Source organism: Histomonas meleagridis, assembly GCF_020186115.1.
Source record: "Histomonas meleagridis strain 2922-C6/04-10x chromosome Unknown contig_40, whole genome shotgun sequence".
Classification (NCBI taxonomy): Eukaryota; Parabasalia; order Tritrichomonadida; family Dientamoebidae; genus Histomonas; species Histomonas meleagridis.
The window spans coordinates 160,563-179,630 of record NW_027150884.1 but is presented as its reverse complement, the minus strand read 5'-3'; the positions used below and the strand labels follow the sequence as shown (position 1 = coordinate 179,630).

Sequence of the window (19,068 nt, the reverse complement as noted above, 5' to 3'; positions counted from 1 at the left end):
TCGTGTTCAAATTCGGATTTTTTCGATTAATTATTCATCAAGTATTTTAATTTACAATGACATTTATATCGAAGGAAATCAATAAGTAAATTTACTTATTGTATATGAATGGTGTAAATGACTATGATACAGGTGATTAAAATATTTCTTACAGCATTTATATGTACTGCAAAATAAGGAAATTTAGAAATAGTTAAATTACTTCTTGAACAAAACGGATATGATTTTTATTTGTTTTGTTTGATATTTTTTTACTATATAATGTTTCAAGACGACATTTGAATTTTTCTTTTAATAATTAATAACTTATTTGTTCATCTAATTATAAACACAATGAAAAGCGATGTTACTTCTTGAACTAAAAGGAATTAATATTGATGTAAAAAATGGCTATTTGTTTTATATAATATTTATTTTGTTAACACAATATTTTAAGATTATAATTGAATTTTAATTAAGAAGTTACACCTTTTCCTTGCACCAATAGTTAAATTACTCCATGACATAGAAAATTAACATGCACATTTGTTAAAAATTTATTTTATTTTTATCATAAATTAATTTTTTTTTCGCAATCATTTGAAAAGGATATTCCTCCATCCTGAAATGGAACCGTTAAATACGCTCCCAAGTAAAATTGAATGAATTCAGAATTTCATAAGCTAAAATTTTAGTACACTCAAAACAAAAAATTTGAGGAATCGTAATTGACACGAAGCGGCGTCACTTTTGTATTCTACGCGATAATTTTATTTCAATTAAAAGTGCCAACATGAGGGGGTTAAAAATAATTTCAATTATCAAATTTTGAAAACCATCAAAAATCATCACAATCTCTTTCAAAATTCTCAAAAAGTTCATCCGGTCATCAAATTTGATATAATCTTACAAGCCCAGATGAATGGAAAACACGATCGATACTCTAGAAATTATATATCCTGTTTTATTTAAAAATTGGGAAATGTCGATTAACTTACAAGAGACTTCCCCTTCTGATATACAAGAAATGTTCAAGCAAAATGTTGGTCATTATTCACTCACAATAACGAAGGTCTTTGGCCAATTTGAATATTGCGATTTTTGGTGTCGTTTTGGAGGACGTTGCAAAGCAAAAAAAAACCGTACGCTAAAACAATATGATCGCAAGAGCTTCATAAGATTGAAAGTTGATCATAATTTATCAAAAGTTATGTTTGTTGAAGGCAATTTTCGACACAAACATCCAATATCACAAGATTTATATAATAGTTGGTTGGGTCCATCAAATTCTACGCGAAATTAATGTATAACTTACACTAAACAACGAGAAAATGCTGCATAAATCAGAAGGAAAATAACATAATCTGTCAGTGTCCGGAAATTTTTATGATATCAGAAGTTCTTATTTAAAATCAAGAAAATGTTGATACAATCAAATCAATCCAATCTATTATTCAACAGTTATCAAATAATTATGAAACGAGATTACATTTGAACAGAGCAGATAATCAAATTCTCACAGCAACATTTGTTTCAAGGAGGTTTAAAAATAAAATAATATCTATAGATATATTGCAAATAGATAACATAATGATGACTAATGATTTTGATATGCCTATTCTAAATTTCTTATTCATTGATGAGAATAATAATCCACAGATACTAGCATTTTCAATAATGTCCAGTAAAGAAAAGGAAATATTTAAACTTGTATTTGATGATATAAAAATATAGTTGGCATACCAAGAGTTGTAATCATTGATAGACTAAAAAGCACAAAAAGCAGTAATTGAAGAGGTAATGTTAAATACTATGATTGTTTTTTGCAAAGTTCATATGATGAGATCAGTTGAACAAACATTTGGTCCTCAATCTATAATATATAAGTCATTTCATAAATTCATTGAAAATCGAATATATCGTAATGAATATATTAATTCTTTAAATCAAACTATTCGGAGTACTGTCAAAAATACAAGAGCTATTCAAGCATTAATTGATGATGCCGATTGTTATGATCCTAGTTTCTTATTTTCTGGAAATTCGAGAGAACAAAGAACGACTAATGCGATTGAAGGTTTAATGGTAATATACGGGAAAGATTAGATGTGTAAAGAGATATTGAGATTATTATAAATATATTGGATTATTTATCTACAGAATTTGCTTGGCGAAGTGAGAGAATGCTCACAGGAATTGACAATAATATTTATAAAGATAATATTATAGGTTCAGTAGCAGTAAATAAATTGAAAAATGTAGTCGAAATTGCTAAGAAAACTAAAAAACAAATAATGGATGGAAGAGCTAATATCGAATTATTGTAATGTATTAATGAGAAAAATTGCAAATGTATTACAAAAATTGAATATGGTCTCCCTTGTGTTCATGAAATCATTAATCGTTCGAATGAGCAAATCCCATTAATATCACAAAATGAAATACCTGAGATTTATTTTAAAAAATTGTACCAAATACAGGAAGGCAATTTATTAAGAAATAAAATCATAGAACATGAAATTGGAGTAATACCTCATTATGATCTGAGTTACTCTCCACTTACAAAAGCATTTGAAGATATCGCTTCAGTTGTTCAAGAAAAAGGTAGAGTGAAAAAACTAGTTCTTAAATTATTTAATGATATAAAGATATAAATTCAAATTTATTCTCTGGAAGAAAAAGGACAAGACCAGCAAATTTAATAAGAAGGTCAGGAATTAACTATATTCAATGGAAAACAGTCAAAGGGTATATACAAAATCAGTCTATGGATGTCTCGGATGAAATAGGAATTATACAACTAATATATATAATAAATTATGGTCAAAAATTAGAAGATAATGATATGTTAAATCATATATCTCAACTGATACTATATTTATAAACAATACCTGATTCACTATAATAAAAATTATATTAATTTCACATTTGTTTAATAATTCATAAAAACATATATTCTAAATAAGATATGATTAAAAGGAATAAACGAAAATAGTTATTATCCACCAATTCCACGAAATTGTCGAAGTATAATCGAAATTTCATTTTATTTATGATCTTGCAACTTAGAATAATTGACATTTTATTATTTATTGTGAAATTCTTGATAAATGACATTGAATTATCATGATTAACTTTCTTCAATCTTCTGATTTTTTTTTAATTTCCTCATGTTGGCACTTTTGATTGAAAAAAATTTCGTGTTGAACGCAAAAGTGACGCCACTTCGTGTCATTTACTATTACCAGAAAATTTTTTTCCATCGTAATAAACGGTTTCATATAAAGCAGTTCAACAATATGGGAGGTTGTAGCGCGAAACCAGAGTATCGAATCTTGATGCTTGGTATTGGAGCCGCAGGTAAAACCACTATATTGTATCGTCTTAAGAAGAATGAAGTTGTTCATACAGTTGCTACAGTTGGTTTTACCATGGAAACTGTTCATTTTGGAGATTTAGAATTTTGTGTCTGGGATTTAGGAGGACAAGATAAAATTCGACCATTATGGCGACATTATTTTAATGGAGCACAAGGAGTAATTTTTGTCGTTGATTCTTCAGATAAAACACAATTTGCCACTGCCAAACAAGAATTTCATCAAATTGTTCAATCACCACAACTTAAAGGATGTCCTATCTTAATATTTGCCAACAAACAAGACATAGAAGGTGCAGTTTCAGTTGAAAAGCTTAGTGAAGCATTAGATTTACAAGTCATTGATCAATCGCGATATCACATTGAAGCAAGTTGTGCACTTACAGGGTTAGGGACTTGTTGATGGAATGAATTGGTTATCTGATGCTGTTGTTAAAAAACATTAATCAAAAAGAAAACAAAAAAAATTTTTTTATTGGAATCAAATTTTCTAAAATTTATCTTTTCGAATTTAATATTTTATTTAAAAATGAAAATTTAAAACAGAATTTGGTTGAAATATAATATTTCGATCAAATTTTTTGTCCGAATTTACAATTATCATAAAAAATAATCTGATGTAACTTCACTAGTAACAATCGTAAGTCGTTGCATTTCATGATTATAATGAATGTTTTGTGGTGACGTTTCACCAATTGGTAATGTAAATAAATGTTTAAATTCTCGAATATCCCAACATCGAACTATTCCATCATTACCCCCTGTAAAGATTAAATTCGGACTTTCTGTAACATTCCCAAAAACACTAGTAACAATCCCGTCATGTCGAATGATATTAAAAATAGGTTGTGAAACTCGTAAATCCCACATTTTACACGTTTGATCAGCTGATCCTGATAAAAACATATTTTCATCATAACTTGATAATGATGTAATTCCTGATGAATGGCCAATACATCGTGAAATTATGGCTCCATTCTTCGCATAGATTTGAATACTATGATATTCACTTGATCCAACTACAAGTGATTCACCTAATGTAGTAACAGATGAAATATTCGGAAGAGATAAACATAAACAAATATCAAATTTCTCTTCATCTTCCGTTTCTTTAACTTGACTTAAAAGTTCTGGTGACCATGAAAGAATAGTTGAACCTGTCGCTAATACTAAATTATCATTCCAAAAATTAATTACTGATTGATATGATCGACGATGACTAATTAGAAGATTATGTACATTTTCAAATGTATCAAGATAATATGATTTAATATATTTATCACTATGAACCCATATTAAATTATCTTGATAATTATAAACTATAGATGTGACTGGTGATAAAAATTCAATATCATTAACTTGTTCTTGAATATGAATCTTTCGTCGTTGTTCTTCTGTATTATATGTAATAATAATACTTTCACCATTATGTAATATATAACTACTTTCAATGAGTTCATATGGTTGATAATTATCTAAAGTAGGTAAATTATCTTCTTTGTTTTCATTAGGATTAATATTAATAGAATTATTATTATTATTAAATGTATTAATTCGGCGAATGTTTTGAAATTCATGTTGTGGAACTGTCGAAAAATCAATTAATGATGTTCGCGATTGTTGAACTCCAATTAATTCTTCCAATCTTTGATTATGTAATGATATAATTTTCTCTGTAATATGATTCTCTGATTCAACTTGTGCTTGAAAAATTTGTTGTGGTTTCTGTAATATGTTTTCATTAGAGATTAATAATTCCATAGCTAATGTACCACGTTTAGGTTGTTTACTTTGTGATGAAACATATTGTGGCGTTGAAATGATTTGTGGTTCTTGTTCTTGTTTAATAGGAAATTGTGTAACTGATAAAGATCGCGTTGGAATCAAAAAATTTGACTTGTGACGAAAAAACTTGAACTCGTTTCTGTTTTAATTTCTTGTGATTGACTTGAAACAATATTCTGATTAGGACTTTGACTTGAACTTGACGAATTAGATGAATTAGGTGAATTTGGTCGTAAAAAAACGCGTTTATTATTATTAAACCATAAACGAACTGTTCGATGACTCCAATGTTTATTAGTCGTAGAAAGAATACCTACAACTGTTTGAACAACTTGTGATCGTTGAATAGATCTTTCTGGATGTGAAAAATAAATTTGAAGATAATTAATTAAAAATTTGCATTTCACTATCACTTGGGAAATAACGTCCATCTTTGTTTTCTTCTTCATTCATACTTTTTCATATTCCTTATTTATATCGTGATATTTAAAATTTTGGTTGTGTTTGGCCAAAATCTTCTTGAATTTAATTTTCAATCGATTTTAACGGATTCTTTTTACAAGAGGAAGACGTTTTTCTTCATGATTCATAATTTTGATGATTTTGCTAAATAATTTTTTATTTTATATATTTTTTTAAATTTTGTTATTCTAAAAATATTATTTTTTTTTTTTTAAGTACATAAATTAAATAAACATTAATCTTAATGATAATTAATTTATTCTTCGAATTGATAATATTTTCTCTTTTTGATAGTGGATTCTTGTTGATAAAGATTTTATATATCTTTTATTAAAACAGAATATTTCATAAATCATAGGAAGCCGTTTATTTACAACTACGGTTATCATTACAATATTTTTCAGATATTTACAAAAAATATAAAATAAACGTATTTCGTATGAGTGACGAACGAGAACAACTTATTTATTATCTTCGAATTCAATATAATAATGGAGTTCCTAATGAAGGTATGGAAGAAGAAAAATGAATATATTGATATGATTAAGAAGATTATTGAACTTAATCCAGTATTAAGTGAAGATGAGAAAGTTCTTCTTTCTTTAGTTTATAAAAAATGCAGTTACATTGCGACGAAATGCTATTCGAGAAGTTGAGACACATTTACAAGATCCATCTAATAACAACAAACCAGCACGTCAACAAAAGTTGTTTGAATATTTAACTATTCTCAAAAGCGAATTAAAAGATATTTGCTTAGATCTTATTAACCTTATCAAGGACACGTTATTACCACAAACATATGCAGGTGAACAACGAGTTTTTTATGCGAAAATGCAAGGAGATTATTACCGGTATATTTGTGAGAACAAAGGCGAAGATGTTTCCGAATACATCACCAAAGCCAGTCAATGTTATGATGAAGCACTTGCCATTGCTAAGAATGAACTTTCACCCACTTCGTCAACATATTTAGGTGTTGTATTAAATTATTCCGTTTTTCTATATGAAATTATGGGCTTCCATGAACAAGCGATCGAACTCGCATCGCGTACATTCACAGAGACAGTTGATAATTTGGATTCGATGAGTTCAGATTACAATGAGTCACTTATGATATTACGATTGTTGCAAGAAAATCATTTATTGTGGGTTGAAAAAGAAAATAACTAAAAGAAATATTTTTTATTTAATTCTAATTTTTGAATATTTTAAAAATGAAATAAAATAATTTTTGATTTTCATTAAAATACTTTAAAAATGGATTGATAGTGTAACAATAATAAATGATAACATTTGTAATTCCCAATCTAAGGATATCATCGTATTTATTTTTAAATGTTTATACATAATTTTTCTTGAACGCTTATATAAAGAAACTTTATCATATAAATAAATCGAGTGATAGCTTTTTTAATTTTTCATGAAATTCGAAAATTATTAATCAAAATTTAATCACTATTTTTTAAGCAATAAAATGTATTTTTGCTTCAAGGGCGTTGGGCTTTACTTATTAATTTTGTTCGAAAAACAACATGCTATCTATTTCAAGAAAATAAGTGTCAGCATATGAAAAACGGTCTCCTTATATTGAACAGCCCGCGGACTCAAAACGCAAGAGATAAAAAATGGATCCTCAAGAAACTAATCTACTTGTTTTTGAGCAAGAAGTAGAGAACGTTGTTAAATTCGACAGATCTGTGTTAGCCATCATAATGGGAACCGATATTATGATATGTTCACCTTTTGAAGCAAATCGCCCACTTGGTGGTATGCACAATACCTTCTACAAACACATGTGCAAGATACGCCAAGCAAGTTGTATTCTTGTTGATTGTAGCCAAGCCAATATTCTCATCAATGAATCACATCTTCCAAAGCCCCAGCCTTCGCTTATATGTCTTGATGAAAGTAATCACTTCACGGTTTTTGATTGTCCACGTCGTCTTGTTCTATCCAAATTTTTAATATCTGATGTTTATGATATAATAAGTTTTTGTGGCTCAAACGTCGAACCATTTGAAATAGCTATTATTACACCAAGTAGGTTTCTTGTTGTTAAAGTAAATTTAGATGACTATTCCATTGTTAAACAATTTAATGTCAGTGCTACATCAATCACACCTTATCTTGATGGATACTTACTAACAACCAGCGATGGTATGCAACTTTATTCTGATGGAAAGCTTACAGATTTTTATCCTAATTTTCCACCGAAATCATTTCTTAAAGTCGATGATACAAAAATAATAATTGCGACACAATTAAAGAAGCACAATCTAAAGTTCCATTTGGTTGGCGGCAAGTCCTTTGGTTTAAGCCAGTGTACACTGCAATTATGGGATGTAACGTGCGGTTATATTGTTGCGCTTCATAACGGCGCATTTTTATCAATCACAAATATTGATAACAACAATAAAACAATTACAGTAAAACTGACAAAACCTTTGGAGGGTTCAAAGTTTTTGTTTGCGGCACCTGACTCGAAGAAGGACGCAATTGTTGTCATTGTGTTCTTCCAAAAGAACGCAATAACCGTAAAAGTGCCACTTGCTTTGATTGTTGGAGCAGTAGATGATGCATTAGATAATAAATAAAGTCAATAATTATTTACAATTATTTTCCTAATTGAAAATTCTCACTCTAAGCTGGATATTTTTTTATGGACATCCATAATACTCTGAGTAAAGTCAAATTGAAGATTAAAACAATTATTTAACGAAATATTATCCACATAATAAAAGTGAGTGTAGGGATGGATTTTTTATTTTGATGTTTATTTTGCGATAAATCCGATATACTGAAAATTCATAAATCAGTTTTTTCACTTCTATAAAAATAAAACATCCTTTAATAATTTTAATCTTATATTTGAGTTCTTTATTTCTTAATAAAGAGTCATTGATTTCAATTGATTATTTGTGCGTGATTTTTTGTATCATATTGATTAAACAATATTTGAATTAAATTGAAGAAAAAAAGTCAGGTGACCTGTTGTCGTTATGGAGAAGAATTTTCATTTATCATTCATTTCATTCTTATCAACACACTTTTTTCTTCTAATTATGCTATTTATAATGAAGGGAAACTAAGAGCATTTCGAAAATATAATTTTTTTTTTGATGAAATTAGATAGCAGAAGAAACTTTCAGCGCTCAACCTTTATGAACATTAAAGTTATAAAAGAAAATTTCATCATGAATTCTCATCAATTTAATCAATATTCATTTAAATTTTTGATATTAAATAAACATCAAAAGTTTAACTTCGTTTGAATGTATTGGAGATGTGTTACTGAATAGATCCAATTTTCTTTATAATAATCTAAAAAAGGAACAATTTAATGTTTTTCATATAATTTTAATGTGTGCAACATTAATTTTATTTCATTTTATTAAAACCATAATTGTTTTGTTTTTATTCAGGAGAAAAAAATGTAAAGCAAAAATTCTCATGAATAAATATAAAAGAAAGCTAAAAATCAAAAATACTTTTGTCATGATATTTTATATCTTATTTTTTTCTCATTCACTTCAATCTTATGATGGAACTACTTTAATTATAATTTATAATCCCAATGATTTTATCGATACTAGCAAATATGAAGCAAAATTTGTTGTTATAAATCCAGGAATCACCGAAATTCCAAATAATGTTTTTGAAAGATGTAATTCATTAAATACAGTCACAATGGGATGTACAGTTACAATAATTGGCAATTATGCATTTTATGAATGCTCTAATTTAAATGATATTTTTATTCCCGAATCAGTTATGACAATAGGAAATTATGCATTCTATAAATGTTCTTTATTCCCAAAATTAATTACTGAAAACATAATATAAATAGGGGATTCTGCTTTTGGTTATTGCACTGGTCTAACAAACATTACTATTAATAGTAAAATTTTAATTTATAAATCAACAAATTTAATGACATTTTCGCTTTCATTATTTAATTCAATTTTTACTTATATTCAAACAGAACATATATATTATGAATACATAGTTATTGCATATACATTTTATTATAGTTATTACATTAATTCATTTACTATTTTATATGAAAATGAAATAATTATGAATGATAATAATAACACAACATTAACCATAGCAGCATGTGTTTTAGTTGTTATAGTTGTCATTATTATCATATTACTTATTGTGGTATTAATTCGATTACGAAATAAAAAAGATTTAAGTGAGATAGAAGGGGAAAGTTTTGAAGGAAACGAACCACATGAAAACTCATTTGAAACAGGCGTTATTGTTACCAATATTGATGAAGATCCTTTTGCAGATGATTTCAAAGAAGAAAAATTCATTAATGATATATGAATAAATTTAAACTAGTTTTAATAATATTTTTCATTCACTTATTTTAAAATGAATAACTTGTTTAATTGTATGAGGATGAGAATTTTAGAAAAAAACAAATGATAACACATTTATATTTGTGAAATATATAATTTTGAATAATTCTAATATTAGAATCAATTTTGATAAATAAAATGATGATTTTATACACTACAAAAATATCCAAACAAAACATATTTTATTTATCTGTTGCCGAAAATTCATATATAATTTCCTGTACCGAGTCCATGAAAAACGAAAATTTTTTTTCATTACCATTCAGAAGGTTCAGAATTGCTTCAATATTAAACAATTGTTTTGACAAGTCAAAAATAACTTTACAAGTTTCCAAACCTATTTTCATTTCCAACAAGTTACTATACGGCTGTACCAACAAAATAATGAACATTTTCAAATATTTTATTTTTGTTTCATTTTCCATTTTATCGAAGTTACAAGTTAAAAATGCATAAAAGTAATAACATTAACAGACGCCTTCCACAATAGGAAAAGCATTCACCATTAAATTCAACAAATTATCGAAAGGAAATTGTTCCTTTATTATACAATTTCCTAAAATATCTAATGCCGCCACAATAGTTTCTGTTAAAATCGAAGAGTTATTTTGTTCATTTATTAATCTCAAGTTCAAAGAATTAAAAAAATCATTCACAAAAGGAATAAACAAAAATTTTATTTGTTCATTTAAATGCAAAGTCACATTTAATATAACAATAAAAATCTTGATTACATAAATATTTGGTGATTTTAGCCAACGCTTGTAATGCTAAAGAATCCGCATGAAATATGACTGATTCGAACTTTATCAGTTGGATTTACACATATTAATTCTTCCGTCCAATTTTTATTCACTCTTTTATACGTTAAGGAGTGAACCAATACACACAGAGATTGTGTGCAATGAATATTGTTAATAATTATATCAGGAAAATTTTCAAAAATTTCAAATAATGATGGAATTGATTTAGAAAAATGATAGATTCTAATTAACTTTACATCAGCATCTTCGGTTTCGATGCCTTAGCTAAAAAGTGACATTTAAACGACCAAAAAGTGCCAAATTCATATTAAAAACACGTTTAATAATAAACCGCAATTTTATTTTTTCTTTTTCTTTTTGCTTTTTTTCTTCTTTTTTTGTTCTTTTTTGTTTATTACATCATCTACGATGAAGATTTTCTCTTCATCTTCGTTAAAGTCCTTTAAGAAGTCTAAATCAGGCATTTCATAATCTTTTATAGCAATTGGATCGTTTCGAACATTTTTTGTTTCTTCCAAAATTTTTACCAAATTTTGAAGTTCTTTTTCTAATTCATCTTTTTTAATATTATATTCTTTATTAAATTCGATATTATTTTCATCCAATTCATTTGATTCTTTTTCAAGCGCATGAATTAAATTTTTTTCTTTTTCAGTATTTTCGATAATTTCGTTATATTTATCATTAAATTCATTTTCCATTTTTTGTTTTTTATCTTCATTTGATTGAATTGATTTTTCTTTTTCATTAATATCTATTTCTATTTCACTTATAGCCTTTTCTAATTTTGATATTTTTTTATTTAATTGATTTTCAATTGTTTCCATTGTTTGGTTAACATCATTTATATTATTTTCCAAATCTTTAAGTGTCGAATCCAAAGAATTTAATTGCATTTCAGCTTCAGGAATTTTTGTTTGTTGAATAGACAATTGAATAATTTGTTTTTTCAGTGGTAAAAAATTCTTTTCTTTTTGTATTTGTTTATTACGTTTACATAAATTTGTTGCTGCTTGAATAACAAAATGATCAATTTGTGTTGAAGTTAAATCGAGAATTATAATGTTATTATTTTCACGAAGAGAATTTATTATTTCATAACCAGTTTCTCTATTAATGAAATTATCATTAATTTTTAAACAGTTTAATGTTTTGTTCCTTGAAAGTGATTTACATAAATTAATTGCTCCATCATCAGAGATTTTACATGATGATAAATATAACTTTTTTATTGATTCATTTGTTTCTATCGATAAAGAAATTGATTTTGCTCCTTCATCACAAATATAATTTCCACTTAAGTTTATCGAATATAATACTTTATTATCTGAAATTAATTGTGATAAATAATTTGATATTTTCGGTCCAATCGAATTATATGAAATATCAATTTCTGTGATAATATCATTTGTTAAAAGAACTTTTAATATTTCAATAAATCCTAAATCACGAATTTCATTATGACTTAAATTAATCGATGTTAAATATTTCATTTGGTTTAGAGATGTGGAAAGTTCTATTCCAGATTGAGAATTTAATTGACAATAACTTAAATCAATATATCGTAGATTATGCATTTGATATAAATTATGCATAAAATTATTACCAACACGATCTGACATCGGTAACATATGAACATCTAAGTTTTGTAATTGATCATTTGTAAGAAGTCCATTATTAATGAATAATTCCATTTCTTCTTGATTAAAACCACAATCAAAAATTGACAGCGTTCTCAATTTTCTGTACTTACGAACAAAAGTGGCAAGTTTCTGAGCTATCGTTCTTCTTCTCCCAAATTCTCTAATGCTAAGTTTGATGCCACCAATTCCTAAGCAGCTAATTCTTTCTGTTTCACGAATTGCATGTAATATTTCTTTGATTGAAAAAATACTAAATTTATTGAAGCGACCATCTTTTCCTCCAATTTGAAGTGATACAATTGAACTAGATGTTATAATATCAATAATTGAAGTAAATGACTGATCTGTAAGTGCGTTACATCCAATATTTAAAACAGTAATATTTGGATTGGAATATAAAATTTGAAACAGATTACTTATCCCTCCATCACCAATTGAGTTTCCATATAGCTGAATATTTCGAATGTCTTTTAACTGTCTAAGAATTTTTGGTAGTTGATTTAAAATATTCATTCCTATGTTTTGCCTTGATAAATCTAAAATTTTTTTATTTAATCCTTTTTTAAATTGTGTCACAAAATTATTGTAATCCATGTTTATGATGGCAGCATTTGGATCCTGGATTTTATTGTGATAGAAAACATCAATAAGTTTGTTGATAGAATCATCCATTTGCTGACATTAATTATTTGTTTGAATTTTATTTGACACATTTATATTCAACAAAAACGATCAAAAACAAGTCAAAATTCAAAATCGTTTTAATCATTCAAATTTTCTATCGTATTTAAAGTTGTGGAAGAAACAAAAGCAATTGTAATAGATTGTGGTTCAGTGAGATGTAAAATTGGCTTTTCAGGAAATCAAAATCCAACAGTTTTTCAACCTGTTGACGCATTAATTAAAAATGTTGATAACGATTTAAAAAAAACACAATGTTTCCAGGGTCCAATTAATCGTGGCGTTGTCACAAATTGGGATGATATGGAAAAGCTTCTCCATTACATATATTTCGATAAATTAAAAACTGATCCATCCCAACGTCCAACGATTCTTTCGGAAACAATGTTTAACCCCAAACAAAAACGAGAGAAGATGGCAGAACTTCTTTTCGAAACCTTTAATATACCTACATATTATACTACAAATGAAGCTGTTCTTGCTTTATATTCATCAGGTCTTCTCAACATGCTTGTTTTTGTTTCTGGTGACGGTGTTTCTTGTTCTCTTCCAGTTATTGATGGAGTTCAAATTATGAATTCTGCCAATCGAATTGAACTTTCAGGCTTTGATGTGACCACTCAGCTTCAAAAACTTATTTCCAGCCATGATAGCAGTCTTGCTTCAGCTTCTGGGCTCCAAATTGTCCGAGACATCAAAGAGAAATATGCATATGTCGCTACTAAATCATCGTCCAAATCGATTCCATTCACTAAAATATTACTTCCTAATGAACATGAAATCACATTATCTAAAGAATTATTCGAATGCGCCGAAATTCTTTTTGACTCATCACATGGATTGCATAAAATGATAAATAAATCGATAAAAAGTATTAAAAGTAAAACTGAACGAAATTTGTTGTATGGACAAATATTTATTGCTGGCGGAAATACAATGTTAAAGGGATTCCCTGAAAGAATCGAAGGAGAAATAAAGAAAATTGCGCCGAAAAATATATTTAATCGAAAAGTTAAAGTTTTGGCGAATGTTGAAAGAGAAAATGCGGTGTGGATCGGAGGCGCGGCGATTGGAGAGGTGCAACTGTTTGATAAGATTGCAATAACAATGTGCGAATATAAGGAAACAGGAAAGGCAATTGTAAATATAAAGTGTTAATGCGAATAAATGATTATCAATAATTGTGTTTTTCCATAAGAAAATGCATTCGTTGTTATATATAATATATTTGCTTTTATCTTAATATTTCTGAACTTTTAAAAGTAAAATCATTTTATTAAAAGGCCTTTCTGCTTTTTTATGATGCTTTTACATGTATTTTAAAAAGCATTGGAATTATGCGTGAAGTTTCTAGAGAAGTTATATGTAATCTACTTTTCTCATGCAACTTTATACATTTATATTAAACACATTCTTCCATTATGTAAATTTACAAAACATTATAACAAGCACCAAAAAGAAATTATTGTAATTAACTTCTCTTATTTTTAGATAAAGTCATTCACATATTGTTACAATTAAAAAAAATTCATTTATATAATACAAACAATTTATTTCATATTATTTTCTATATCATCTATTATGTTCAAACTTTTTGCCACGTTCTTAGCTTCCTCGATAATTTTGCATATCATTTCTTCGAATTTCTTATTATTTTTCAAATTTTTATTTCCATTTACCACCAATTCCAAAATGAAATCAGATGAATATTCCGCCAATTCAATAGGCGTCATAATTCTATTTATTATCAAAGTTCTAGCGATTTCCTTATTACAAGAAGGCAATTTCATCAAAGGTAACAATTCATTTTTCACTCCGAAGTTTAAACGGTCTTTAAACGTGTTCAGTGCCTTGCTTAACGTGCTATAACCGTTAATTTCACAGAATTTAAAGCTTTGGTTGGCAAAGTTTGCGGCCTTCATCTGCAGCATTTGGATTGTTCCTCTTTCGATGTTAAATTCATTCATTAAGCTAATGATTGGTATCTCTGATATCAATTTCCCCAATATACAAGCGTAAAAAAACCGATCCAACAAATTATCCAATTTCAATAATTCTTTTGTAATACCTTTTCGATTACCATTTTTTAACGTAATTATGAAGTGTCTTTCGAACATTTTATTGTCCAACTTCGTTATCAGTTTCAACACTTCATAATGTTCATTAATTAATATGTTCCAAATCTTATTATCATATGACGGAGTCTTTTCATATGTCGTCAAATTCGTTGGGATACACAAATATAACAAATGAACGTCATCTTTCAGATATAATTTTTCTTGCAAATTATCAATTGTCTCTTTAAGTTCCAAACCTTCATCAATAGATAATGTTGAGCTCGCTATAGCTGTTCCAAGTTTTGTAGGTTTATATATTATCAAATCTTCTTTTGTTACATTTTTTTCTATTAAATTATTTGTTAATAAACGGAAAACAATTTCATTAATTATTTTTTGTTTTGCGCTTTCATCCGATTCATTATCATTATAAAATTGCAACGAATTGTTAACAAAGTCGAAAACGTTCGGTAATAAGCCTAAATATAAACATTGTAAAAAATATCGATCTGATGATTTCTCAGACATAAAAAGTTGTGGTGTTATATTCTCGATTTCATTGCGTGATAAGGCACACGCGTCTTGTATTTCACGTTCATTTGTTGTCCGGGCTAAGATAAAGACATCGCCGCCAATTAACTCATTTCGTCCTGCTCGTCCAGCCATTTGAATAAAGACCGAATTCGGTATTAATATGTTCCCCTGTCGATATAAGTCATAAATGATTACTCTGGATACACTTCGTATATTAATTCCGGCAGATAAAGTTGTGGTAGCTACGATTATAGAGATCACAGAATCACGCGCTGCATCTTCGATAAGCTTTCGTTCTTCTAATAACATTCCTGCATGATGAAATGCAACGCCTGATTTGATGCATCGACCAATGTTGGGATCAATACCAGTTTCAAGCTTGGAAAGTCGTTGAATTAATAAGTCTCGTGACGCAGAAAGCCGTGTTGATGGTTGTTGAATCTGTGGTAATGAATTATTTTCATCAAATAAATGTCGCGCTATGAAAAGTGCCACCTGAACAGTTAGTTTACGTGTGTTAACAAAGACCAAAACAGTACTTGAAGGATGTTGTGAAAGACATGTTCTAACTGGGTGTAAAATATGTTTGTTATCTTCTGGTATTGAATTTAACTTAAGTATTTGCCTTTGTACACCATTCTCAAGTATGTAAAGATCGCCATTCGATGCCTTGAAATAGTTTTTGATTGGAGAAGGTCTTTGTGAGCACACATAGGAGAAACCGTTAATCCACGTTGAAATTCGCTTAACGTCCGCAACGTTCAATGTGGCGGTTAGGCCGATGATGCGGATGTTGATGTGCGGACGAAGTAACAGAAGCTTCACGATGATGGACTCGATGACAGCGCCACGCTCTGACTCGCCTATCATATGTATCTCGTCTATCACAATAACTTTGAACTTGCTGATGTATCCATCGCGAATTGCACTGTTAAGAAGTGAGTGAACTTTCTCAAATGTGCAAACTGCAATGTTACCACGACGAAAATCCATACCACCAACATTTTGATAGAATGGGCGAACATGGAATTTGTTAAAACGTGAACGATATTCAAGTGCTTTTTCTGATGCAAGTGAAACAAATGGTAATGAAAAAATCATTTTGGATTCTGGGTCTTGTTCTAATTGTTGAGCAAAAGCAACATCAGCCGCTAATGTTTTACCACCAGATGTTGGAACTAAGATAATTGCATTTTTATTACTTTTCCAATCATCACTTAAAAGAAGTTCTTTTTGCCAAGGCCGAAGTTGAGTTACCTTCGGTGGTGGTGTCCCTTGTAAATAAGAATTTTGTAAAAAAGGGGGAATTCCTACATCAGTCATATCTTGATTTGTTTCATAATGTTCTTTTGTGGTTCTATGACCACTTTCTGGTGATCGGAACCTTTCGATTTTTCTTCTTTGAAAGCCTTGATTTGACTCATCAAAAAAGCTTGAGGGAATAGACCCCCTCATATTTATTCAATCATCAACTTCACGGGAAGTTGGATTTGAATACTTTGATTGTGTCCGTTTAAAATTTTTTCAATGTGCAAAAGCATAAAATGTTTTTCAGGATTATCTCATAAAAAATATTATGAAATTCCTTTTTAAAATCATTATGTTTTCTTGTTTCATAGAATATTAACATATATTTGATGAAAATAAAAAAAGTTTGAATTTGATGCAAATTAGATTAATGAAAATTTGATTGAAATCATTTTCGATTATTCATCGTTAGTTGGATTAAATTGTCTTTTTGTCTTTAATCCTTACGAATTATGGATTTGGAAGATGTGAAAAAAAGGGGTTTTCATATCACATTTCTACAAATGTCCATGCAGAAATCAGTGCTTTTCGTTTGCCTTGGAAACATTTGCCGTTCACCAGCATGTGAAGGAATTTGCAGAAGTATTGTCAATGGTTCTATTAAGGTTGATAGCGCTGGAACATGTAGTTTCCATGTTGGTCAAAGTCCTGATTCTCGTTCTGAAAATGTTTGCAAGAAAAATGGCGTTGACATCAGCCATCAAAGAGCTCGTCAAATCAAAAACTCAGATTGGGATACTTTTGATGTTATTGCTGCACTTGATCAATCAGTTTATCAAACTCTTGAATACCAAAAGCCAAAAAATGCAAAAGCATCATTAGTTTTGTTCAATCCACCAGAAGGAATTGATGACCCATATTATGGTGGTGATAATGGTTTCCAGATCATGTTTGATAACATAAAAGCAGCAATGCCCGGGTTCCTAAAGGACAATGGGTTGATCTAATTTTAATAAAACTTTATTCATCAAAAGATGTAATTTTTTTTCAATAATTTATTTTTGATAATTTTGTAACTATAGAGCTTCGACTTCGTGTTTCTCTTGTTTGTATTGTTTTATAAAGAGTCGAACATTAGGAACCAAATGATGTACGTTTTGAATTTATTTAAACGTATTCATATCATGAAGCAAGGAACAATTCTTGTTTGGGATTGCACTCAATGTCCATCTAATAATATTGAATTCATTAGGAAAGTTTCAAAAATGAATAAGTCATCAATCTCAAAAGTAATTGTTCTAGCAAATGATCCCAAAACAATTCCTTCATCAATTAATGATTTAAGTGTAATTTTTCAAGTTTCAATTCGTCAAGGCGAAAAATCTATTTATGACGCAATTGCAGATATTGTGTTATTCTCAAATTCATGCGGTGGTGAATATTCTGTTATCTTAATTTCAAACATGTTTTCAATTTGGTTATCTTTATTCCAAAAAATCAAACCAAAAAATGTCATTTTGGCTTCATCTAAGAACCCTCAAGATTCATTTGAATATGAATTTGTCGTTGGTCAATTTCCAATTACCTTTTTGAAATGGCCTAGCCTCGAACCACTTAAAAACAATGCATCAACTATCAAAGAAACAAGTACTGTTTATGAAATCCAAGAAGAGAAATCTGAATCAGAAAAATCACAGAAAGAAGAATTTGATGACGACATGTTTTTTGAAGAAGAAGAAATTAACAATTACAACCAATCTATTGGATTGGAAGAAGAAACTGAAAATGATGGTGTTGAAGATTTAATTCAACCACTTTCAAATTCAGATTTCAAATATCAGATTGACCTTAGATCTCCTTTATCTAAGTCCCCACGAAAATCACCAAGACATGTTCCAAAAGAACAAGCAATTCAAGTTGATAGTCAATTTAAGACATTAATTGAATCAATGAAATCTATTGGTAAATCAATGATTTCGATGGGAGAAATTGAACCTTTGCTTAAGGCTAACATGAAAAAGCCTATTGAAAATATCCAAAGTTATATCAACAAAGCTGTTGATGCAAACTTGATAATTTACGATAGAAGTATTAATTATATTCGCTTTAGAAACAGAGCGTTTTCAACAGCGCCTATCGAATATGTTTAAGTAAACTGACTTTTTT

The 19,068-nt window shown here is 28.5% G+C and overlaps 7 protein-coding genes across 7 annotated transcripts; 6 read left to right on the top strand and 1 right to left on the bottom strand.

Moving 5' to 3' along the window:
• Positions 1-3,278: 3,278 nt before the first annotated feature.
• Positions 3,279-3,758, top strand: GO595_006072 (ADP-ribosylation factor 1; the record flags this gene model as incomplete). Its single annotated transcript, XM_067919384.1, has 1 exon — positions 3,279-3,758. One exon carries the CDS (start codon positions 3,279-3,281, stop codon positions 3,756-3,758), a length of 480 nt encoding a protein of 159 aa, XP_067773668.1.
• A 2,678-nt stretch (positions 3,759-6,436) lies between these two features.
• On the top strand, positions 6,437-6,775 carry GO595_006071 (14-3-3 protein; the record flags this gene model as incomplete). Its single annotated transcript, XM_067919383.1, has 1 exon — positions 6,437-6,775. The coding sequence occupies one exon, from the start codon at positions 6,437-6,439 to the stop codon at positions 6,773-6,775; it is 339 nt and encodes a 112-aa protein (XP_067773667.1).
• A 455-nt stretch (positions 6,776-7,230) lies between these two features.
• GO595_006070 (uncharacterized protein) lies at positions 7,231-8,199 on the top strand (the record flags this gene model as incomplete). Its single annotated transcript, XM_067919382.1, has 1 exon — positions 7,231-8,199. One exon carries the CDS (start codon positions 7,231-7,233, stop codon positions 8,197-8,199), a length of 969 nt encoding a protein of 322 aa, XP_067773666.1.
• A 5,167-nt stretch (positions 8,200-13,366) lies between these two features.
• Positions 13,367-14,221, top strand: GO595_006069 (actin; the record flags this gene model as incomplete). Its single annotated transcript, XM_067919381.1, has 1 exon — positions 13,367-14,221. The coding sequence occupies one exon, from the start codon at positions 13,367-13,369 to the stop codon at positions 14,219-14,221; it is 855 nt and encodes a 284-aa protein (XP_067773665.1).
• An 808-nt stretch (positions 14,222-15,029) lies between these two features.
• On the bottom strand, positions 15,030-17,109 carry GO595_006068 (DEAD/DEAH box helicase family protein; the record flags this gene model as incomplete). Its single annotated transcript, XM_067919380.1, has 2 exons — positions 15,030-15,050; positions 15,574-17,109. 2 exons carry the CDS (start codon positions 17,107-17,109, stop codon positions 15,030-15,032), a joined length of 1,557 nt encoding a protein of 518 aa, XP_067773664.1.
• A 356-nt stretch (positions 17,110-17,465) lies between these two features.
• GO595_006067 (low molecular weight phosphotyrosine protein phosphatase) lies at positions 17,466-17,909 on the top strand (the record flags this gene model as incomplete). The annotated part of the gene is made up of 1 exon (XM_067919379.1): positions 17,466-17,909. One exon carries the CDS (start codon positions 17,466-17,468, stop codon positions 17,907-17,909), a length of 444 nt encoding a protein of 147 aa, XP_067773663.1.
• Positions 17,910-18,086: 177 nt separating this feature from the next.
• Positions 18,087-19,052, top strand: GO595_006066 (uncharacterized protein; the record flags this gene model as incomplete). The annotated part of the gene is made up of 1 exon (XM_067919378.1): positions 18,087-19,052. One exon carries the CDS (start codon positions 18,087-18,089, stop codon positions 19,050-19,052), a length of 966 nt encoding a protein of 321 aa, XP_067773662.1.
• Positions 19,053-19,068: the final 16 nt, after the last annotated feature.